Source organism: Engystomops pustulosus, chromosome 3 (assembly GCF_040894005.1).
Source record: "Engystomops pustulosus chromosome 3, aEngPut4.maternal, whole genome shotgun sequence".
Classification (NCBI taxonomy): Eukaryota; Metazoa; Chordata; class Amphibia; order Anura; family Leptodactylidae; genus Engystomops; species Engystomops pustulosus.
This window is the reverse complement of record NC_092413.1, coordinates 13738524-13762835: the sequence shown is the minus strand read 5'-3', so window position 1 is coordinate 13762835 and position 24312 is coordinate 13738524. Positions and strand designations below refer to the sequence as shown.

At 43.7% G+C, this 24312-nt stretch overlaps 2 protein-coding genes across 3 annotated transcripts in view; one reads left to right on the top strand and one right to left on the bottom strand.

The window, feature by feature from the left end:
* Window positions 1-846: 846 nt before the first annotated feature.
* Window positions 847-13873, bottom strand: BPNT1 (3'(2'), 5'-bisphosphate nucleotidase 1). Of its 2 annotated transcripts, none has more exons than XM_072140102.1 (10): window positions 13741-13873; window positions 12349-12525; window positions 9785-9912; window positions 9142-9246; window positions 8572-8679; window positions 6134-6182; window positions 5264-5355; window positions 3392-3589; window positions 2664-2769; window positions 847-1728 (listed from the first exon to the last, which is right to left on the bottom strand). In XM_072140102.1, the coding sequence occupies exons 2-10, from the start codon at window positions 12407-12409 to the stop codon at window positions 1580-1582; spliced, it is 996 nt and encodes a 331-aa protein (XP_071996203.1). In that variant the 5' UTR covers window positions 12410-12525; window positions 13741-13873; the 3' UTR covers window positions 847-1579. The 2 variants fall into 2 exon arrangements, with proteins under 2 accessions (XP_071996203.1, XP_071996202.1); XM_072140101.1 differs by having other exon boundaries at window positions 13645-13785.
* A 20-nt stretch (window positions 13874-13893) lies between these two features.
* The window catches only part of IARS2 (isoleucyl-tRNA synthetase 2, mitochondrial), a 29855-nt gene continuing 19436 nt past the window's right edge, over window positions 13894-24312 (top strand). Inside the window, exons 1-11 of the mRNA XM_072140100.1 lie at window positions 13894-14091; window positions 14817-14939; window positions 15224-15383; window positions 15836-15984; window positions 16496-16545; window positions 16827-16936; window positions 19684-19774; window positions 20249-20364; window positions 21059-21228; window positions 22099-22189; window positions 23167-23318. Of these exons, the coding sequence (XP_071996201.1) occupies window positions 13894-14091; window positions 14817-14939; window positions 15224-15383; window positions 15836-15984; window positions 16496-16545; window positions 16827-16936; window positions 19684-19774; window positions 20249-20364; window positions 21059-21228; window positions 22099-22189; window positions 23167-23318 (1410 nt within the window). The remainder of the gene's footprint in view (window positions 14092-14816; window positions 14940-15223; window positions 15384-15835; window positions 15985-16495; window positions 16546-16826; window positions 16937-19683; window positions 19775-20248; window positions 20365-21058; window positions 21229-22098; window positions 22190-23166; window positions 23319-24312) is intronic.

The window sequence follows — 24312 nt, the reverse complement described above, 5'->3', positions numbered from 1 at the left end:
AGACCATGGCTGACACCCCAGCACCCCTGTCCAGACCTTGGCTGACACCCCAGATCCTCCCCCCTATCCAGACCTCATCTGACACCCCAGATACCCCATGTCTAGACCTCAGCAGACACCCCAGAAGCTCCTTGCAACTAGCTGTGACTGTGATTGGCCAGGGATGGCCATATCCTCCAAAAATCATTATGGTCTCAGAAACTGACTGAAAGTAGTAAGCCACTATCACCTAAAATGTAAGGCTGCTTTTACACATTGAATACATGATATATGCCCCTCCATGTATAACCCTGCCTGGGCATCAGGCTGCTGCAGGTGTTACACTGATGTGATTACTCACTATGGAGTCAGACCCCAGGTCCCTGGTTGATCTGTTGTCACCTTGTCCTCTGGTACAGCCCCAGCCTTTCATATCTGCCACAACTATCACACAGACATCGGCATGGGGAGTGGGCGTGGCTTCCGGTAGCTCCGCCCATTGTGACCCGGCTACAGAGAAACAACATCAGGTCAAGGAGGGGCTGTGTCCCGCTGCTGCACTGCTCGGGGTCACACACAGAACAGGTCACCTGCACCTCCATAATAACTCCACAATATTTCCACAGCAGCAGCTGTGCGGGGGCCGAGCTGTCAGGACGGCAGGACACAGCACAACTGCTGCTGCTCAGCTCCTTAGTCTCCCCAGTCACAGGGAAAAGTCAGTGTGTGTTTAGACGCATGGGGGGCTTTTCAAAGAGTAATACTGCATTTGGAAGCGTCTATGACGCTTGTGGAGGGGTTAATGCGATCTCTGAATAGATAGATAAATAGATAGATAGATAGATAGATAGAACAACTAACCACAAATTAGTTATTCGATTTTTATTTATTGGTCCATTGGAAAAAAAGTTACATAAAACTGTGTAAAAATGTAACCCTGCATTGCTGGTTTGGAAACTGTTAAAGGGGTTTATTTGGAAATAAAATATTGATGATTGATCCTCAGGATTGGTGATCCATAATAATTTGGTGGAGGTCTGACCTATCAGCTGTTTGTAAAGGCTGCATCATTCACACTAGCACTGCGATATATATTTAGCGTCTGCCAGGCACAGCGCCGTACAACGTATAGTGGACGTGCTTGGTATTGCAACTCGGTTCCATTTACTCAAATAGGACTGAGCTGCAGACAAGCCAAAAATGTAAGCACCGATTTAAGCATCTGAGAATTGGTTGCGAGACTGATCCGATAACGATGAGCAATTCTGAGGAGAGCTCTTCAATGTTTTATTCCCGAAAAAAAAAAAATCCCTTCAACTACAAATATTCTCTGATCCAATCTTGGAATCAGAGTCCTTGATTAGACCCTATAGCCACTGTCTGTGACCCAAGACTCTCCAAATTACAAATCTACAACTGGAAGATCACTTGGCAAACCTAGGACAGCAGTCCCCAACCTGTCAAGACATGCTGGGAGTTGTAGTCCTGCAACAACTGAAGAGTCACAGAACGCAGCCAGTGAGCTAAGACTTTGTAGGAGACGCGTCATCTGATCAGCGGTGACGCGTCTACAGGTGGTGGAGACACGGCATGTTCACATTTAGGGCACCAGGGCTTGCTTGACAGATTCGGGGACCCGGGAGGCGTAGTAGTTGAAATTGCGCAGAGCTGCCAGGACCCCGGCGGAGTTCATGTGCTTCACATCTTTGTGGTATTCGAAGGAGTTGCCGTGGATATCGGTGAGTTTACCTAGGAAATACATAATTATAATATTGATGAGGAAGGAATTATCTCATTCTATACCCAGATAACGTCACACCTCGAGCAGTAACATTTTATGGATTTAGAAGATACATTTTTTTTGAGTTATTTTGCTACATTTTTGAAAGTTTTATACTATCCGGGAAACTTTTTGTTAGTCTTTACTGAAAAGGTCAAACCCGTAAACCAGCGCCACCCCTACTAATACAGATACACGTCGTAACAGTGTATTGGGCCGGATTCACACTTACATCTGAAATATGACCACACCGTCAAAATCACGCGCAACATTTACAATGCTTTTATGTACAAAATGTTAACACAATGGAAATGCAGTGTTAATCCATTGTAAACATCACTGAATTCTGTTTACTATGCGTTAACAAACGCAATGTGTAACCGTGGCATCAACGGGGGCAGAATGATGCTGTGCTTACAACTAATACCCCAGGGCCAGGGGCAGAGGTGGGGAGAATAGAACCATACTTACCCCGCACTGGCTCCCGGTTCCCGTGTCACTGCAGTACTTCCGTTTTTCCGCAATATGTCTGGCCACAAAGTTCTGGGAGGTCCAAGAATGAGTGGCCTCCCTGGTCCATAGGACATCACTGCAGTTGACCTTCCTTTGTTGTCCTCAGGTCCAAGGGGACACTCATTGGCCGAACAGGTCAAGTGAGCCCACTGGAACTTCGGGCTTGGTGCCGAAAACCAGGAATACCGGAGTGATATGGGAGCCGGAGCAAGGCGAGTTTATATTCAATGCCCGCAAACCCTATGGATCTCTAATGTGTTTAGGGGACTCCATACTCTCCAGCAATGGTATTGGATTGGATAGGGATCGGACCGCTGGATATCCACTACTTGCATGTAGGGTGTTATTAGACCACAAGGTCTCCCTATCCCAAGGGTCAGCGCTTCCTTACCTCCTACCGCGTGCAGGATCGCCTCCGGAGCGCACGTATCCCACTTTTTGCATCCAGGACTGGCAAACACATAGGCGGAGGCCTGACCTTCAATCAGCTGAATGATCTGAAACAGATAGTAATTCATCCAACACATGAAAAGCTCCATGAATTATGTTTTTTTTTTTAAAAAACATTCTACTTCTAAGAGCTGGGTGAAGCCATGCACAACCGCACTGCTTATAGACAGTAATGTAATATATATACATATACACATACAGGCAGTCCCCGGGTTACATACAAGATAGGGTCCATAGGTTAGTTGAATTTGTATGTAAGTCGAAACTGTATATTTTATAATTGTAGATCCAGACAAAAAAAAAAAAAATAGAATTTTCCCCAGTGACAATTGGAGTTTCAAACAGACAGACAACCCCTAGTTACAGACAGACCCCTCTGACCTCTCTGGATGTTACTACAGTCCCAGGTTGCAATGACCAGCTGTAAGGTGTCTGTAATGAAGCTTTATTGATAATACTTGGTCCCAAAAAATTTTGAAACTCCAAAATGTCACTGGGGCAAAAAAAAAATTTTTGTCTGGAACTACGATTATTAAATATACAGTTTCGACTTACATACAAATTCAACTTAAGAACAAACCTATGGAACCTATCTTGTACATAACCCGGGGACGGCCTGTATTTTTGATCTGCTGGTCTCTATTTTTTGAATAAGTCTTAGTGACTCACCTTATTCCCGGCGCCCCCCACGCGCACTACTTTCTCGGGGTTGATGGCGGCGATACAGTCGTTCACCAGCTTACTGCTGTGCGATCGGGTCGTGGTGACTATGTGCTGACCTTCAGGGACTTCCTTCAGCTCAAAACCAAATGCTCCGATGCCCAGGACACCCCATATAGTCCTGCCCAGGACGGCACTGTCACCAGCCTGAAATGATAGGACAAGTTTTACAATAAGAGACATATTAGAAAGAGACGAGTAATGTACTGGTGCAGCATCTGTATATAGTAGTGGTATGGTCTGGGGTCTATAATATAATAGGTCTGGTCATATGAGAAAAGTCTATATAAAGTGGCGTTTAATCAGGGGTCTTTGTATAGGAGCCGTCTGATCTGGAACCTGGATATAGGGGAGTCTCATAACCATGTACTAAGGTATTGGTGGCTACAGGGGTTTATAGTTTGGTATTTGTATAGAGCAATGGTTCTCAACCTTTCTAATGCTGTCACCGCGCAATACAGTTCCTCATGTTGAGGCGACCCCTGTGTTTTGGTCGTTCGACCCCCGCCAGGGTCGCGACCCACAGGTTGGGAACCAACCACTGGTATAGAGCAAAGATTTACTCAGGACACAGAGGGGATCTAGATTGTGGTGTGTATACATGGGGGTCTGGAGAAAGTGGTGGTTTTATCTTAGGTCCATATATAGGGGTCCTATCTGAGGTTGGTATACAGGAGTGGGGTCTGTAAATAACAATGGCTTGATCTGGGGTTTCTATAATGGGTGGTTGGTATAAAGGAGTGGGGTCAGCGGCCTGTATATACCAGTGGTCTGATCTGGGGTCATATAAAGGGTTGGTATACAGGAGTGGGGTCTATATGCCAGTGGTCTGATCTGGGGTTGTATAAAAGGGGGTTGGAATACAGGAGTGGGGTCTGTATATGCCAGTGGTCTGATCTGGGGTTGTATAAAGGGGGGTTTGGTTTACAGGAGTTGGATCCTTGGTCTGTATATACCAGTGGTCTGATCTGGGGTTTGTATATAGGGGGGTTGGTATACAGAAGTGGGGTCAGTAGTGTGTATATACCAGTGATCTGATCTGGGGTTGTATAAAAGGGGGTTGGTATATAGTGGTGGGGGCTGTATATATCAGTGGTCTTATCTCGGGTTTGTATATAGGGGGTTGGTATATACCAGTGGTCTGATCTGGGGTTGTATAAAAGGGGGTTAGTATACAGTGGTGGGGTCTGTATATACCAGTGGTCTGATCTGGGGTTGTATAAAAGGGGGTTGGAATACAGGAGTGGGGTCTATATGCCAGTGGTCTGATCGGGGGTTGTATAAAGGGGGGTTTGGTTTACAGGAGTTGGGTCCTTGGTCTGTATAGAACAGTGGTCTGATCAGGGGGTTGCACATAGGTTGGGGGGGGGGGGGGGTTGGTCTATATATACCAGTGGTCTGATTTGGGGTTGTATGTAGGGAGGGGGGGTTGGTATATAGGAGTGCCGTCTGTATATAACAAGCATCTGGTCTGAGGGGTTATACAGGGGTCCTCTATATAGGACAGGCCTGATCATTCCATTGTGGTATGGGGGGGGGGGTCTGTAATGGTGGGGTCTTTTTTATTATTGTGTGTGGCACACTACAGGAGGATATTCTCACCCATTCATAGACAGGATATTTTCCCTACAAATACACTTGACCCCATATCTGAGAAGACGAGCTGCGGGCCCTGCCCTGTGCGGCGCTGATAAGTCAGTGATGGAGAAGACCTCAGGGGCCCCACTAACCTAACATGGGACTTATCATAGCAGACAGTCTACCAGGCACAGGCAAACTACAACTCCCAGCAGGCCCGGACCCCCAGAGCACAAGGGTTACCTGGTAATTATAATAGGGCTGGTTAATGACCCCGGCAATCGCTTTCCCTTCGTAGGCAATCCCAATGAGAACAGTCACATGATCCAGGAGGCCTAAAGACAAAAAAGTTCAGCAGCTCAGTCACATTTCCTATAGATCCGAGTCTCAGGAATCCACAAAATTCTACAAATTCATCGGAGACAATTACTGATATTAGACGAGATCTTTGCTACAGCTACAATATATCCACCTCGTTTGTTACAATGTATCAGTAGAATACAATGTAATCTCCTTTTATTGAAGAATATTATTCTTACATCCGGTATTTTACTATACAATTCAAAGTCTAGAATCCAAAATAAAGTTTTTGGTCAATTTTCTGGACCTTCATCAGAAACTGGAATATGAACAACACAAATACATGATCAATGATCAATAATTCTATACATGGAAAGTTACAATGTATCAGTCCGGTCCAATACAATTCCTAGGCTGGATATAAATGTAACGAAACCTCAGCTGTAATATGTACTGCGGTAGCTCTAGATGCTGGTAAGAATTGTATACACTGTGACTATGGTAATCTTCTTATATTTGTCATCCATGGCCTCCTCCATTCTAAAAATCATTTTTTATTATCATGTATAAATTATGCTAATGAACCTGAAGGACTGCTTACCAGACCCCCCCTCTATGCTGTAGCTTCACAGGCCGTAAGCCTGTCTCCCCCGCCACTTCCCCCCTCCCTCAGCACACATTCAAAGGAAGGAGGTGGGGCGCGTTCTCCTGCACAGTGTAACAGCCTGTGAAGCTACAGCATAGCTGGGCTCTGGCAAAACCCCCAGTGTTAGCATAATTTTTAAAGTTGTAAAATCAAGTAGTAAAACCAACCTTCTGTGTATTCCTTAGTGCCATCCAGGGGGTCCACCCACACCACCAACTAGAAGAGAACATACAGATATAAGTGATTCAAATGTAGGGTTTGGAAATTCCAGCATCATAGTAAGTGGCTCAGTGTTGGTACAAGAGTTATAAACTATATCATTTGGCACAACCTAAATGAACCCGGCTCGCTGCATGGTGGGAAGAAATCTATATTTTCAGATATTAACCCTTTCTCCCATGCTCTGGTATGGCCGCTACATTGATGACGTCATCATTGGCTGATGTATAGGCAATACCTGATAATAATAATCATAACAATAATACAATTATTCATAAGGGTTGCTTTTCACTTATTCATGGCATCCAGATGAAACTTCCCTTCATCTTAAACTTATGGCAGATAATGCACAGGACATTGCTCAGACGTCTACCTTTTGTAAATCTACGATCTCGCATGGTCACTCTTGCCATCCTCCTCATACCATTATAGAAATCAAAATCAAGCATGATAAAATCAACTTTTATAATTATGCTAATGAGCCTGAAGTGCTCAGTGGGTGTTACCAGAGCCCCTCCCATCCACCGCCCCCACTGCTATAGCTTCACCGGCTGTTACACTGTGCTGGGGCACTTCCCCTCCTTCCCTTTTTTGTTTTAAGAGGATTAGAGGTACCGACCTTTACATTTCCAACAACCTAAATGATAAACATGTGCGCTGACTGACCACCGGGACAAGGCTTCTACCGTAAGAATTACTGATGGATGCTAGACGGCCCTACTTGCTCGTTAGGTTCTCTATGGGATGGCGCTGTTTTTGATTAGGTTTGGAACAACCAAATAAATTACTTTGTAAAAATATGCAAATGAGTCACAGACACCCAGCTGTTTACAAGTCTTGCGCATGCGCTGGCAGACAGCTAGGTGACGTCACGCGGAGTCTGCGGGTGAGCGGGCGGGATATAAAGAGTGGGGGTGTGCATAAAATAGGAGATGGCGGAGCCAACAGGCCTCAGACTCATTTGAATATTTTTAGAAAGTCATTTCTATGAGAATCTGGCTGTTCTAAACCTACTGTAATTAAAAACAGCGCCATCCCCTAGGGAACGAGCAAGTAGGGCAGTTACCATTCATCAGCAAATCTGATGGTAGGTGTCCTTTAAATAACAAAATTCCATCTACCTGCAGCCACCACTAGGGGGAGCTAATTTTTTTAAAATGCATACTGTGCAGTAAGATCTCCCCCTAGTGGTGACTACTGGCAGCCAGAGCAGAGGATTTGTACTAGAAATCCAGCGCAGATATTCCCTTTGTCATCATGATGTGTAACAATGTCAGTGAGTTCAGCACCGTGATAATAAAATCAATTTCTGTATATCCTTTATCACGGCTTATCTGGAGGAAGCCACATTCTATAGATTGGTCTACAGTGGCAGGTGATGTTTAACCCCTTCAGACACTTTACTTAGTCATCCATTACTTATCTTATTACCTATTATCATACATCTTGTACTCAAGGACAATGAAATGAAGATAATGATTGTATCAGGTGATATAAAATCTGATCAATACATACAGTGATATTTAGGATGAGTTTTACTCATGGCAGTAATGTTTCAATACCAATTGTTTTTTGCCTACCCCCGCGCTCCTTTAAAGGACATCTACCACCAGGATGAAGGATTGTAAACCAAGCACACTAATATACTGGTGTGTGCACCCTCTGGCAGGATTTGCTATTCACTTAGCTTTTTATGCCCTGGCTTTCACAAAAAAAGGGCTTTAAAAATTATGCAAATGAGTCTGAGGCTCCATAGGTGTTAATGGAGCCCCTTAGGCTAATTTGCATAATTTTAATTACTTTTTTTTCCCTTTAAAACCAGGACATAAGAAGCTTAAAGAAGAGCAGATCCTGCCAGAGGATGCACACATCAGTATGTCAGTGTGCTTGGTTTACAATCCTTCATCCTGGTGGTAGATTTCCTTTAAGGGAACAGATAAGTCTATTGGCCCTAGCATGTCTTAGGGGAGGATATTTCCATTGCTTGGCTTAGGTTGGATCTCAGCGCACATAACTTTACAAGGACAAGGACAAAATAGTGAACTAGAAGACTCTCAAACTTCATCCACAAAAAAACTTTTCAGATAACAATCACATTTGTATATAGAGGGGATAGTGATCCTTAAAGGGATGGTACCAAGTTTGCATGTTATTTTATGTGGATGGGGGATAACCAGATCTGTGAGTGTCCTAATGCTGGGACGCCCCACCAATAATGAGAACGGGATCCCCATTGATCCAGAAAATGAGATGTGATTGATAGGTTGAGCATGCAGCCGGCCAGCCCATTCATTACTATGGGGGTGTTGGAAATTGTCAGAAGGGATAGTCTCATCATCTAATGTATAAAGCTACAATGTGAGGATCATAGGGAGCGGCAGGTTACCTCTTCTTCTTTGATGCTGCTGTACTGCGATGGAAACGCGGCCTTCAGGATTTCTTCATACTCTCCTGTCTCGATCAGATCCTCAGATACTTCTTCTGAAGGCAAATCCTGTGTGGGAGAAGACAGCAAAAGCCTTCATCTGCAAACTTCATCCATCTATTATCAAATTCAAGCATGATAAACCAAGGGCGCTTACTCATAGTTAAGAGAGCCCCTCCATGATGTAGCTTCACAGGCTGTTACACTGTGGAGGAACACTTCCCCGAAGGCAGAGGGAGGGGAGAGTGCCGAGGGATCAGGGGGAGGGGAAACAGTGTAATATCCTGTGAAGCTACAGCGTGGAGGCATTCTGTCATCTCCCCCAGAGCCCTTCTGGCTCATAAGCATCATTGTTAAACTTGATTTTAGAAGGAAGGAGGCCATGGATAACACATATAAGAAGATACCACAGTCGCGGTGCCTGGATCTATGAGTAATGTCCCTGGTTTATCAGGATGGATTTTCATGGTAGATTTCCTTAAGTTGGTGGCTTTAGCAAAAAAATAATCAGCTAAGCTGCAGGGACCTCACCTCTTCTCCTATGATGGTTAATTTGGGAAACTTTCTTGCCAGAGAGGCGCAGATACTTTGCTGCACCAGGCGATCAGCTGCCGTCTGTAGGTCATTGGCGCCAGTCTGGAATACAGAGGTAATGGATGCACTTCATTAGAGTCATTAGTAAAAAAAAAAAAATTAAAAAACACTTGTGTAACTTATCCCAAATTTATAGGCAACGAAAATTGCCTCTCTTGTCTAAATGCTCCAGATCAGCAAATTGGCAAACATCTGCTTTTATAGAAGTGGTCACACTTGCTGATGATCAAGTAAGTAAAAGAACACTCCAGTTTTTTTGGTCTCCCATATTGTACTTACCCTGGGAAAGTTTTGGGGTATTCTGTGACATCCTGTGTCCTACCGGCTTCCATTACTGTATGCACTCCCATATCAGCGGTAAGAGGGAGGTGCTAAGGTCATCGGCACTCCTCCCCCAGCCACTGATATGGGAGTGGTTATGTTACAGGGGGTGTGCATACATTAATGACTGCACAGCCATCTGCATCCACTAGAAGCCTGCAGGAAACGGGACATCACAGGAAGTGTGCCATAATTCAATGTATAAAATGTTCCTTTAAGGACCTTTGATATGTACAAATGTTATCGCTTCTTCCTTTACCTTCTCCACTATGCCCAGGTCTCCGCCGCTCATGATCTTTCTGACGATCGTTCCGGATTTATCTGCCACAGTGTGCGCCGTGGCCACCAACCTCGCTAGCAGGATCGGAGCTGACGACATGGTGAACGCTGTCAGTGGGGGAGGGGGAATGCATGGGATACAATGGTTAGTGGCTATAACAGCAGCAAAACAATGTCAGTTATACAGAATGGACTGAGTCATCCAATCTACGGGAATGAGTGGGGAGTAGTCATCACCAGAGACGGACACGTGTTCTTCATCTGTAGGAGTCCACATAGAAGTTGATGTGTAATCCCCCTCGAAACACTCTATAGCTAAGAACACAATAGGGCAACGCTCGGTCTAGGACCACTTATACAGGGGTCTCTCTCATCTGGGAATAATGATGGGGACCCTTGATGACTAGGGCTGGCATTTCACCCCCTGTGCATAATGAGAATGGGGCCCTAAAACCCTAATTAATAGTGAATTACTCCAATCTTCCAAGCTCTCCTAGTGTGAACCCAGCCCTACACTGCAGCAACCTGAAGGTTATTGACATGGATTGTAATCTGCAGGTCGCATTGTTTGCCTTCACCTTTACTCCCGGTTTATAAGATAGAACCTGAGTCATGGATTGTGCAACTCAGACAATGAATAAAGAGACAAAGGAAATGAATACGACTTTATAGAATGATGAAATATGATTTATATTCATACACTTCATATACAGTGTAAGGTGAAGTCAGTCCATGCTTCAGATACAAGTCTGTATACTGTATGTTGTAGGAACCGGTGATACTGACCCCATATAAACCTAATTTCCATATCATACATTCTATTCTATGGTCCCATTATCTTGAGTGCTGCAGAAATACTTTTTTAACCTTGGGCCAGGTCTGTGCCTTGCCTTATTTCTATCTCTGAACCCCTTGGGCAGTTCATTAGACCTTGTGATTCTCATGTGCTCTGATATGCAATATGAGGTCTTATACAGACAAGTCTGAGGGGCACATTTACTTAGAAAGGCGGAAACTTCACTAAAAGTGCTCTTTGCGTGTATAATGCTGGGTTCGACACATTCATTAAGAACGTGCGCCAGAAATCATGAATCTGTCGCTTCCCTGCACTGGCCTGACAGAGTTCACCAACTGTTTTTGTGGTGCTCCTTTAACATATGGCATGCAAAACTATTTGCATGTTAAATACCGAGCACCGGCACGCCTCCTTTGTGCGCCGACAATTTCATATACAAGACACAGAGGGTGGGGCTTGCCCTGCTAATGCATCCAATCTCTTAATTGTACCGGAGATTTTAATAATTTTATAAAAAGGGATTGCTGGGACACCCCCATCCCCATGTCAACTAAGCCCCCCCCCAAACACTGACCCTAAAATCCTCCCGATATCGGTCAATATTCTGTCGCCCCCTCTTTTGGATCTTCTTCCTATCATTAAGAAGAATACAATATGCACAGGAACGGGTACAGATCCCCAAAATGGGAAGCTCCCACAGCCGCCATACAGATGAATGGAGACCTGTGCTCACACGTATGGTCACATGTTTCCATTCATTCCCTGTTCCCATCTCACAAGTAAAACTGGGGCTTTGGAAATAGTTTGGGGTCCTATAGGTGATCCTGTAGATACAATACATGTCATATGATGGATATAAACTTATAATACCCTGATCAGTGGACTAGTAAAAAAAAAATAAAAAATGAGTGGGTGTCTATGAACTGTGATCCCCCCTATCCTTCCCGGGAAAGAGGCGCTGCAGCAAAGACAATGAAACCTCCTTCTGAGATGAATCATAAAAAAATCTATTGAGTTCTAAGGCACCGTGTCACCCAGGCATGGCAGGGCACCCATAGCCTCACAGATCTAAGACCGTGCCCAAGATATAGAAGCCCCAAATAACCCAGGAGGTTCAGAGGTGACCCCTGCTCAGGGAGGACGGCCCCATGAATACAACGTCTTTGAAAGTTTAGATTAATATACATTCAGATTTACTTAGGCCTTCTGGACCAAAGCCACAGGTATCTGCATATGTATCAGCGTATCTGTAGCCCTGTATATGCATCTGTGCACCCATATATCTGTATGTATCCGTATCTGCATCTCTATATATGGATCTTTAGGTTTGTGTATATATCTATATGTATCTGTGTGTATGTGTATGTATCTGTATATGTATCTGTGTATCCATATATCTATAAGCATCTTTATATCCAAATCTCCGTGTATGTATCGCTTTAAATCTGTATATCCAAACATATCTATATGCATCCATATCTGTGTATATCTATCTACTATCTGTATACATACCTGAATATCTAGCTGTATGTGTATGTCTGTATATATATCAGTATATCCATATGTATCTGTATCTTTTTCTCTGTATATGTATCTGCTCTCTGTTTATATACCTGTATATCTATATGTATCCATATATGTGTCTGTGTATCCGTATCTGTTCTACAGAATCTGTTATATTACAGAACACGACAGATATTTGCACTTCTACAACTTTATCCCATAAGTCTTTATAGGAATCCACTTACCTGCCCTGCGGACGCTGCACAGAGTGGTGACTGTCAGTAAGTGCAGAGGTCTGCAGAGCATTTCTCCCTGGGTGCTATGTACTTCCTATGTCAGCCGTCTTCCTCCTGGGTCCTAGAGGCATCAGATTTGCTGACTCATGTGTAAATCCTATTGATGGTCGCAGGTATCTGAGGTCACTGCACAGATATAATCATATAATGACCAGTAATATCAGTACTACAATCCTCACTGATTATTCCCTGAACACGTTATATATCAGGAATGAGCATTACATCTAAAATGTGCAATAAAAATTCATCAACTTTTTCTACCAGGTTTTATTTAGCCACTGTATAAATCATTAATATGATCTTCCAGCTTTCCCAAAGTCCTGAACGGAAAGTTTTTCAGTTCCTGCAGAAGTACAAGTACAAGAATGTATTATAGTTCCTTGATTTGCTCACCCAGCTTTCCTAATCCCCCGAAAATAAAAGCCTATCAATTCTTGCAGAGGTACAGCAGTTGGGGATCAATAAATTTACCAAGCATTCCCAGATTCCTGAATGGCAAGCCTGCCGATTCTACTGAGGCACATGTGCAGGGAAAATATAATAGTTAAATAATACATTAGCCCAGCTTTCCCATACTCCTGCATAGGAAATTTGTCAATTGTGGAAGATGAGTAGCTCAGTATGGTCACTCAGCTTACCCAGATTCGTGAACTGAATTCGAAGTCTGTCTATTCTACTGAGGTACAAGAGGAGGGGATATATAATAGTTAAACAACCGTGATCCAACTTTCCCAGACTCCTAAATGCCCCTTCTTAAAGTCAATGAATAGTATCACCCAACTTTCTCAACGTCCTGAAATCTGGCAGAGGTATAGGAGTAGGTGATAGATCATGGTTAGTAAATAAGGCCACCTACCTTTCATAGACTCCGAATCTCTAACTTTGCTACTTTTAGCTAGGGAATAAGATCAAGGGATCAGCATGGTGATCCAGCTTACCCAGACTCCTGAATGGCAGGCCATCCAGAGACAAAGCAGCAATGGGTATAAGATGGTATACAATGTGGTGACACAGATTTACTGGACTACTCAATAGTATTCACCTAGCAGAGGGGAAGAAGCAGAGGATGTATTATAGATAATACAGTCACTCAGCTTTACCAGGCCCCTGAACAACAAGCCTGTCAGAGAAAAAAAAGTGATGTATTTTTTAGATTCTGCAGGATTGTGCATCACATTTTGACGTATTTTTGGTCACTGAGTCCTAGTCTGAGTTTGAGCTAGAAATCGCATCAAATAACAGCACCTGGGATATGTCACTGTGCAGACTGGTGAAAACCTGCAATATTAAAACCGCATGCGACTTTAACTTCTGCTAAAGGCTGACACAGAACAAGGATACCCCGGACAGGCGGACACTCCTTGTGTACGTGAAGATGTCCCTGCAGTGATCCCTCAATGTCACGGCTCAGGCTGACAGAGCGCGCGCAGGAGGTTTGGTCCACGGCGGCCGCCGTCCTGTCTCCTTTCGCTCGCCGTAGTTGCTGTCAGGACCATGTTGGGCGCCTTCCTCCGCTGCCGGCTGCCCCGGACCCGCTATGTGTGGAGGGGGAGAGCCGCCTCCGGCCTCAGCAGCAATGACAGCCCCGGCCAGAGGAACAAGTACCGGGACACCGTGCTCCTCCCGCACACAGACTTCCCCATCCGCCGCAGCCCCGAGGACACCGGCGCCACCGAGCTGCGGCTGCAAGAGGTCAGGGGTCAATGGGACAAGGATAGTGGGCACCGGGGTACAGACAGGGACAGTGATAGCAGGGGATGAGGGGGCACACAGAAGACACAGGGGTAGTCATAGGACTAGGACAGTAGTACAAGGGTGCAGAGGGTCACACAGGTGCAGCCTGGAGGGGTCACATAGGTACAGCCAGGAGGGGACAGTGAGTGCAGAGGGGCACACAGCTACAGCCGGGAGGGGGTAGTGGGTGCAGGGGGGCACACACTAAAGCCGGGTGGGTGCAGGGGGGCACACAGTTACAGCCGGGTGGGGACAGTGGGTGCAGGGGGGCACACACTACAGCCGGGTGGGGACAGTGGGTGCAGGGGGGCACATAGCTACAGCCGAGAGGGGACAGTGGGTGCAGGGGGCACACAGGTGCAGTCAGAAGGGGACAGTAGGCACAGGGGTGCAAAAGGGCACATGGGTACAGCCAGGAGGGGAAAGGGGTGGAAGGGTAGTAGGGGCCACTGTGTCATAGAGAGTAGTAGGGGGCACTGGTACAGGGAGAGTAGCCAGGGTTCTGTGGTGGGGAGGGTTGTAGAAGGTGCTGTGTCGGAAAGAGTAGTAGGGGCATTGGTACGTGGAGGGTAGTAGTGAGCACCTTGTGTGCCCCACCGGCCCGGGGCTACAGGGTCAGGGAGACAGTGTTGAGCTTTTTTCCTTTTTGTAATTATAGTATTTTTTTAAAATCTTTCTCACAGGAGACAAACTTCTCACAGCTTTATAATTGGCAAAAAGCGAGAAAAACAAAGAAGGAATTCAGTCTACACGATGGTCCCCCCTACGCAAACGGAGACCCCCATGTTGGACATGCGCTGAATAAAGTAAGAGCTTCACTGGTTTTATCTGACGTCGCCTCCATCAGTCACAGCACAGTCTCATCCAAGGGAATAGGGCTGAGCTGCAGTACTGCGCACAACCACTAGGCCATGTGCACCTGCTACTTGCTCATCCCTATTCAGATGAAAAGCTCCGACTATCAGTTACAGAAAGTTCTGCCATAGACCCGCAGCTTTCTTACACCCAGTAACATATGTATTGGGTGCTGTGCGTTTGCTTCCCTTCTGCTTCGTGATGATCGCACTTCACATACTCTCATATTTTACAGATTCTGAAGGACATCACAAATCGTTTCCATGTCATGAGGGGCTACAAAGTCAGCTACGTGCCAGGGTGGGATTGCCACGGGCTGCCCATAGAACTCCGGGCCCTGGCCGAAAATGGAGACAAATCTGACAGCCTCTCCCCAATGGAGATACGAAACAGAGGTATGAGAAGTGGGGAGTAAGGGGGGCTCCTATATATCAGGTCAACTTCAAATACTTAAAGGGGTTCCTCAAGAACTAAACATTAATAGAGTTGTCCAGCACTCGGAGTTTGAATCAGACAGCTCCACTCTCTGAGTAGTGGCTATACTGGGGTACTGCAGCTCAGATCATGCTTAGATAAAGAGCTGTGCTGCTGCTAGACAATAGATGAAGCTGTCTGCTCCCGGCTCTGTTTGAGCAGCTGATCGTGAGATATCAGCTATTGATCCGATATTGATGACCTATACTAAGGATAAGTCGCCAATATCATAAGCCGAAAAATTTTACTTATACTTTGGAAACGCAGGAGGTTACATTAACAGGGCTGCACATGTAGATGAGCGGTCCATGCACTTATTAGTGAGCATTTGCATTGACCAGATCTGTATCTTCTCCTCTGCTTGCCCCTCCAGCCAGGGCGTATGCAGAGAAGGCTATCGAGAAGCAGAAGTCGTCCTTCATCCGCTGGGGGGTGATGGCGGACTGGGACAGCTGTTACTACACGTATGATAAGAAGTACGAGGCAAAGCAGCTCGATGTATTCTTCAAGATGCACGAGAAGGTAACGCAGCAGACTTCATGTTACTGCCGAATATGTGGCTTTTGGGCTGATTTATGGACCTCTTTGTGGTTTGTGCTGCAGTGGGAGGCACTAAAAGGGTTAATAGGGTTAATCTGGGGTTCAGCGGGTTACTCGCCTCTCCAGGGTTCAACCGGATGCTGTACATTGCTTTGTGTTTAGTTCCTGTACTGATCTTATAGTGGAGTACAAGGAGAATATAGAGGGGATTGTGCAGCTGCACAGTTCTCTTTAGGACTCGGTGATTTGGGAATGCTATGTGCAATGTAAGGGAGAGCTCAGGGAGTCTATAAAGGAGCAGATTCTCCTTAAAGGGGTTGTCTGGGATGGGAATTTTATTGGCCTCAGGAACTTCTATCTACCTCTAGTTCAGTGGGGGGAGCCATGCTGCTTATGTATATTTAAAAGAGGCGTGGTTTTCCTTAAAATCCTGAAAACCGTATTTGCATATTTTCTATGTATTTGATATCAGTTTTTGACATTCTTTTCGTAGGGTCACATATACCAGGATTACAGGCCTGTGTTTTGGTCACCATCAACAAGGTAGGAAATATACCGGAAGAAAGAACAGAGTCGTATTCAGATGCTAATAACTTTACTGTGGCCTATTGTGAACTAAAAGGTTAAAATCCTTTCAAGCAGTAGCATCACATGATGTAGCAGTATATACTCCAGAGCTGCTCTTCCTACAGTGTCTGGAGGTTGTATGTCTAGTCACAGATGTGTTCCTGCGAGACTGTGTATGTATTCAGTGATGTGATGTGTCCTGGTATAATATATATATATCTTCTCCTCTGTGTTCTTTGTCTTTCCACATCTTCTAGAACAGCCCTGGCTGAGGCCGAGCTAGAATACAACCAGCAACATGTCAGCCGATCCATTTTCGTAAAATTTCCACTTCAGAAACCTCCTCCCAAACTCAATTCTGCTATCGGTAATGTACTCTGAAATAATATACATAGGGGGCAGTATTATAGTAGTTATATTCCTGTACATAGGGAGCAGTATTATAGTAGTTATATTCTTGTACATAGGGGGCAGTATTATAGTACTTATATTCTTGTACATAGGGGGCAGTATTATAGTAGTTATATTCTTGTACATAGGGGGCAGTATTATAGTAGTTATATTCTTGTACATAGGGGGCAGTATTATAGTACTTATATTCTTGTACATAGGGGGCAGTATTATAGTAGTTATATTCTTGTACATAGGGGGCAGTATTATAGTAGTTATATTCTTGTACATAGGGGGCAGTATTATAGTAGTTATATTCTTGTACATAGGGGGCAGTATTATAGTAGTTATATTCTTGTACATAGGGGGCAGTATTATAGTAGTTATATTCTTGTACATAGGGGGCAGTATTATAGTAGTTATATTCCTGTACATAGGGGGCAGTATTATAGTAGTTATATTCTTGTACATAGGGGGCAGTATTATAGTAGTTATAGTCTTGCACATAGGGGGCAGTATTATAGTAGTTATATTCCTGTACATAGGGGGCAGTATTATAGTAGTTATATTCTTGTACATAGGGGGCAGTATTATAGTAGTTATATTCCTGTACATAGGGGGCAGTATTATAGTAGTTATATTCCTGTACATAGGGGGCAGTATTATAGTAGTTATATTCCTGTACATAGGGGGAAGTATTATAGTAGTTATATTCTTGTACATAGGGGGCAGTATTATAGTAGTTATATTCTTGTACATAGGGGGCAGTATTATAGTAGTTATATTCTTGTACATAGGGGGCAGTATTATAGTAGTTATATTCTTGTACATAGGGGGCAGTATTATAGTAGTTATATTCTTCTACATAGGGGGCAGTATTATAGTAGTTATATTCCTGTACATAGGGGGCAGTATTATAGTAGTTATATTCCTGTACATAGGGGGCAGTATTATAGTAGTTATATTCCTGTACATAGGGGGCAGTATTATAGTAGTTATATTCCTGTACATAGGGGGCAGTATTATAGTAGTTATATTCTTGTACATAGGGGGCAGTATTATAGTAGTTATATTCTTGTACATAGGGGCAGTATTATAGTAGTTATATTCTTGTACATAGGGGGCAGTATTATAGTAGTTATATTCTTGTACATAGTGGGCAGTATTATAGTAGTTATATTCTTGTACATAGGGGGCAGTATTATAGTAGTTATATTCTTGTACATAGGGGGCAGTATTATAGTAGTTATATTCTTGTACATAGGGGGCAGTATTATAGTAGTTATATTCTTGTACATAGGAGGCAGTATTATAGTAGTTATATCCCTGTACATAGGGGGCAGTATTATAGTAGTTATATTCTTGTACATAGGGGCAGTATTATAGTAGTTATATTCTTGTACATAGGGGGCAGTATTATAGTAGTTATATTCTTGTACATAGGGGGCAGTATTATAGTAGTTATATTCTTGTACATAGGGGGCAGTATTATAGTAGTTATATTCTTCTACATAGGGGGCAGTATTATAGTAGTTATATTCTTGTACATAGGAGGCAGTATTATAGTAGTTATATTCTTGTACATAGGAGGCAGTATTATAGTAGTTATATTCTTGTACATAGGGGGGCAGTATTATAGTAGTTATATTCTTGTACATAGGGGGCAGTATTATAGTAGTTATATTCTTGTACATAGGGGGCAGTACTATAGTAGTTATATTCTTGTACATAGGGGGGCAGTACTATAGTAGTTATATTCCTGTACATAGGGGGTAGTATTATAGTAGTTATATTCCTGTACATAGGGGGCAGTATTATAGTAGTTATATTCCTGTACATAGGGGGCAGTACTATAGTAGTTATATTCTTGTACATAGGGGGGCAGTATTATAGTAGTTATATTCTTGTACATAGGGGGCAGTATTATAGTAGTTATATTCTTGTACATAGGGGGCAGTATTATAGTAGTTATATTCTTGTACATAGGGGCAGTATTATAGTAGTTATATTCTTGTACATAGGGGGCAGTATTATAGTAGTTATATCCCTGTACATAGGGGGCAGTATTATAGTAGTTATATCCCTGTACATAGGGGGCAGTATTATAGTAGTTATATTCTTGTACATAGGGGGCAGTAGTATAGTAGTTATATCCCTGTACATAGGGGGCAGTATTATAGTAGTTATATTCTTGTACATAGGGGCAGTATTATAGTAGTTATATTCTTGTACATAGGGGGCAGTATTATAGTAGTTATATTCTTGTACATAGGGGGCAGTATTATAGTAGTTATATTCTTGTACATAGGGGCAGTATTATAGTAGTTATATTCCTGTACATAGGGGGCAGTATTATAGTAGTTATATTCCTGTACATAGGGGGCAGTATTATAGTAGTTATGTTCTTGTACATAGGGGGCAGTATTATAGTAGTTATGTTCTTGTACATAGGGGGCAGTATTATAGTAGTTATATTCTTGTACATAGGGGGCAGTATTATAGTAGTTATATTCCTGTACATAGGGGGCAGTATTATAGTAGTTATATTCTTGTACATAGGGGGCAGTATTATAGTAGTTATATTCTTGTACATAGGGGGCAGTATTATAGTAGGTATATTCTTGTACATAGGGGGCAGTATTATAATAGTTATATTCCTGTACATAGGGGGCAGTATTACTTTAGCTGTTAATACAGTCCATAATTATTATTTTTCATATGCAGATGGCTCCGGCACTGTCAGCGCTCTCATTTGGACTACGCAGCCGTGGACCATTCCAGCCAATCAGGCGATCTGCTACATGCCAGATACTACGTATGTTCCCTGAAATATATTTATGCTGCAGTTATTTTTGTGCAGTGCTGTATTACACACACATAAGCAGCACATTGAGAGGAGACAGCTGCTGCGGGGACGGGCTAAACTGAGCAGGATAGCAAAACTTCCCGACATACAGCCCGTAATAAAAGTAATAGGCAATGCTGCATCCTACATCACAAGAGCTATTGATTTGTGATTTAAACTAGTTGTAGGTACAATATTGGGGATGCCAGCTTTATGCCATCTGTATGTTACTGCAATGGCCCTTGCGGCTGCAGTTAAAACCTAGAGCTCTAGGTCAGGACTTTTTGTGCTCCGGCCCTATAGTTGCGCATGTTTTGCCTCTATAGGGAGAATGTCATTGTCACAGAGGAATACGACTCTGCAGCAGCTTCTCTCCCTCAGATTATTGAGCGCATATATAGCCATAACATCCAGAATTCTTACCATCCACTATGTGATATGCAGGTACTCCATCGCGAAGTGCGGATCCTCCGGAGAGCTCTATATCCTGGCTGCCGATTGTGTGGAGTCCACTGCACAGTCCCTGGGGACCAAGTTTGAGGTCATTCAAACATTTAAAGGTGACTTTTAATTGCTGTGTATCAGGACAAGATTGTGGAATCCTCAATGTATCTTACAATCTAGAATATACAGAATCCACTTACATTGAAATTGCATTGAACTTCTTGACAAACTTTGCATAATTCACTCTTCCTGTGTACACAAGAGACATTATTTCTGAGTATTTTATGACTTCTCTGGCTCCAACTCTCAAATGTTTCAGAGATGAAGGCTGGAGACTAAATGCTATTATATCTCCCATATTCTGCACACAGAAAGTATAGGAGATTCTGCTCCATCATACTCTCTCACTCAGCATCAGTAGGGTCATAGAGGACTTTATAGAGAAGTACTGAAGGGAATAAATCACAAGGGGTGAGATAGAAACTTACCATTGTCTCCAGTAGCCTCTCTCTGAGCTGTGTTTCTCCTGGCTCACCCCTCCCCCTCCCTTCTCTGAAGACTTCAGCGTTAACATGACATGACAATCTGTCTTCCTCTAGATATAGACTTTGTGTCAGTTCAGGAGGAGGAGGAAAAGAGACTGATAGTGGCATTTTTTCTAATGATACAATAAAAAGTATTTTTTAAAAAAATCTATAAAATTATTGAAACCAGCGGTACCCTACACACCGTATTGACTTATAATGGGTCCCAGGTAGGGAGCAAATAGATTTATATATATCATTGATGTTTTCTACTTCGATTATCCAGGATCTGATCTGGAGGGCGGCGTCTGTGATCACCCTACTATCCCCGGGCGCACCTCTCCCCTCCTTGCTGCCAACCACGTCACTATGGGCAAAGGGACCGGCCTTGTGCACACCGCTCCTGCACATGGCATCGAAGACTACGGCGTGGCCTCTCATCACAAGTTACCTGTGGTCAGTAAATATTAGACATCTATAATATATATACACAGGCAGTCCCCGACTTAACGACCCCTAGTTACAGACGGACCCTTCTGCCCCCTGAAGCTCTCTAGAAGCATTACTATAGTCCCAGGCTGCAATGATCAGCTGTAAGTGTCTGTAATGAGGCTTTATTGATAATCCTTGGTCCAATAACAACAAAAAATGTTGAAACTCCAATTGTCACTGGGGCAAAAAAATTTTTTTTCTGGATCTACAATCATAAAATATACAATTTCAACTTGCATACAAACCTAATAACAAACCTAAGGACCCTATCTTGTACGTAACCCGGGGACTTCCAATATATATATTTACACTGCTGATCTCTGCTCTACCCCGGGTCTGCATGGGTGCCAGAGGTGATAATCGGAACCCCCTCTGTGGGCACCCAAGCTATCACCCCAGCACAGAATTCACAAGGCAGGACTCCTGCATCCTCCTGCAGTCCAAAACAGCCCAAGTTGTGCCACGCTCAGCACTATTTTGCTGCTACACATCCTCGGCTGTATGGGGCTACTGGATGAGCACGGATGAGTGGAGAGAACAGGATTATCATTGGAGCTCCTCCGCCACACCCCACAGACTACAGATGACATTGAAGGGAAGCTGACATAATTTTTCCACTTTCACTGTATTGGCGTCCTCACGACACCAATACGATTGAAAGCTGTTATAGAGCAGGGATCAGTAAATGACTCCTTACATTGCCAGTTTGGCACTATGCAATAAATAAACCGGTTTTGGTTGTAGTGTGGGCACACCGTCTCTTACAAGTTCCCCATCGCTGCTATAGGAGAATAGCGTCGGCCCTCTACTTATATTTTTGATTGTGTCTTGAAGGATTGTCTAGTGGACGAAGCCGGACGCTTTACTGCTGGAGCGGGAGCCGACCTGGAAAGTAAAGTGGTGCTGGAAGATGGAAATGAGGCCGGTATGTAATCATAGACGGGACCTAAATGTCCGGTGTATAATTCGACAGGACATGACGTCCTTATTTAAATGTGGTTAAAGGGGTTTTGTTGCTTTGCTGAAAAGTGTCGTCGGCGCTGCAGCAGGGGCAACGGAATAAATGTTACTTACCTTTATCTAATTCCTTGTTCCTGCGGCACAGCCCTCCGGAAATCTGAGACTCCCTCCTGGGCCGGAACATGTGGACTACATGACTGCTGCGGGAGCAGTTTAGCCACAATGGTTACGCGATAACCAATACTTCCAGCCTGGGACCGGAGGCTGGGAGCAAGATCTGGAAGACCCTTCAAGGGTTTTCCAAGAATATAAGGTTGGGGGTAAGAAAAAATAAAAGAACATATACTTATGGTTCCCACTTCCGGTTTTGAGCTTTTTGCCCGATAGGAATTTCTGGGGGAGTCATAGACTTTCAGTACTGTCCCCTGGTCCAAGGAGGTCACTCATCTGATGATGTGGGATCCCGGGACCCCCCAGAACTTCCAGTCGTGCACAAGGCCCACAAGTGGAGGGATACAACAGCTGGTGTGCAGAATTTTTTTTTTACCCCAGCCCCGACTCTCCATGTTTTTATTTTTTTTGTCTGATGTTCTTGTAGTGGATTTCCCTTATTATCTAGTAACACCTTGTGCCTAGACTACAAGAGGATGGGGCATATGGAATCAATCTGCCCAATTCTCATCTGTCCCGAGTAGATTGTAGAAAATAAAGGGGATTTGTGGTCCATCAGGTTCATCATCATCAAAATGTGATCATCGATGTTTACAACTTTGATCCAGAACCACCTATTGTTCTGGACGCCTCTGGGCCCCACGACCTGACCCCAAATTTTTCCTCCATAGTGTAGTGGGTGAAGATTTTCTCTTTGGAGATAAGTTATTGGAGAGACTGTTACCACATGGTTACTGATGACCCCTATGTAAGGTTTGCTGTGTCTTGTAGTCATACAGATGTTACTGGGTACCAAGAATCTGATGAAGGAGGAGAGCTTTGTGCACAGTTATCCGTATGACTGGAGGACCAAGAAGCCGATCATCATCCGCGCCAGTAAGCAGTGGTTTGTGAACACGGCTAACGTCAAGGACAAAGCTCAGGTAATGGTGGACACAGACTCTAAGGACATTGATCACCCGTCATGTATAACCAATGACTGCAGAAGGTTGTCACCTCTGATCATAGACAGTGCAGCCATCTTACCACTGAACTTAAAGGGAAACTGTCACCAAGTTTTACCCCACTAATCTACCGGCGCCCTCAGGTAAGGTATGAATTCCCTCTTTTTATGTGAAATCTCACCCATTTACCTATTAAAAAAAAACAAACTCCCCCCAAGTCATGTGACAATGAGCAGAGAAGAGTCAGATTTATCTGAGATGAGTCAAGTTTAGTGGTTGTAGGGGAAGTGTCACTTTTCAAGCCCCTATCTTTTGTTCTAGAGCACCTAATATGCTGGTGTCATGTTAAAGGTAAGAATCTCATCTTTCAGATACCATCAAGCTTATGGCTCTCCTTTTACAGAACTGGACGTACAGGCAGTTAAAATATAGCCGGGAACTCAATCTTTATCTGCCGATCGCATTTCTAACTATGTATTCACTGGTTCTGTAGCTCACAAAGACATACGCCTGTTGTGATGGGAAGATGAGATTCTTGTCTCTTAATATGACACCAGCAGCATGTTTGGAGGCACCATAGAAACAAAGATAGGGGCTTCTGTAAGGACACAAGCATAAAACTTGACTCATCTTGTGTGAAAATGAGACGAGAAGAGTCATATTTTCCTAACTTTTCTTTGGGTAAATTGGTGAAATCTCACATAAAAGAGAAGGTTCTAGAAAGGAAATTTCATCCCCTACCCTACCTAATTTTATTTATTTTCTTCTGCCTCCACCCTTGGGATTTTCCTAGTAAGGGGAAATGTTATTACTCAGGTGTTTATTCATTTATTTTTGGGAATTACAGGGTAACGGCAGAATACTAGGCTGTTAGAATAGATGGTGTAAAGTTTTATTAGAGTACATGAAGAATACAAGTTATCAGAGATGCAAAAACAGGGCCCCACCAGATCATGGTTTGTGCTGTTATTGT

Excerpts from the sequence above, each read along its gene's own strand:
- BPNT1 (XM_072140102.1), bottom strand. The coding sequence starts at position 12,409 with ATGCTCTGCAGACCTCTGCACTTACTGACAGTCACCACTCTGTGCAGC. Across the intron at positions 3,590-5,263 it reads AGCCCTATTATAATTACCAG|GCTGGTGACAGTGCCGTCCT; the intron begins GTAACCCTTGTG and ends CTATCATTTCAG. Across the intron at positions 2,770-3,391 it reads TGGGGGGCGCCGGGAATAAG|ATCATTCAGCTGATTGAAGG; the intron begins GTGAGTCACTAA and ends TATCTGTTTCAG.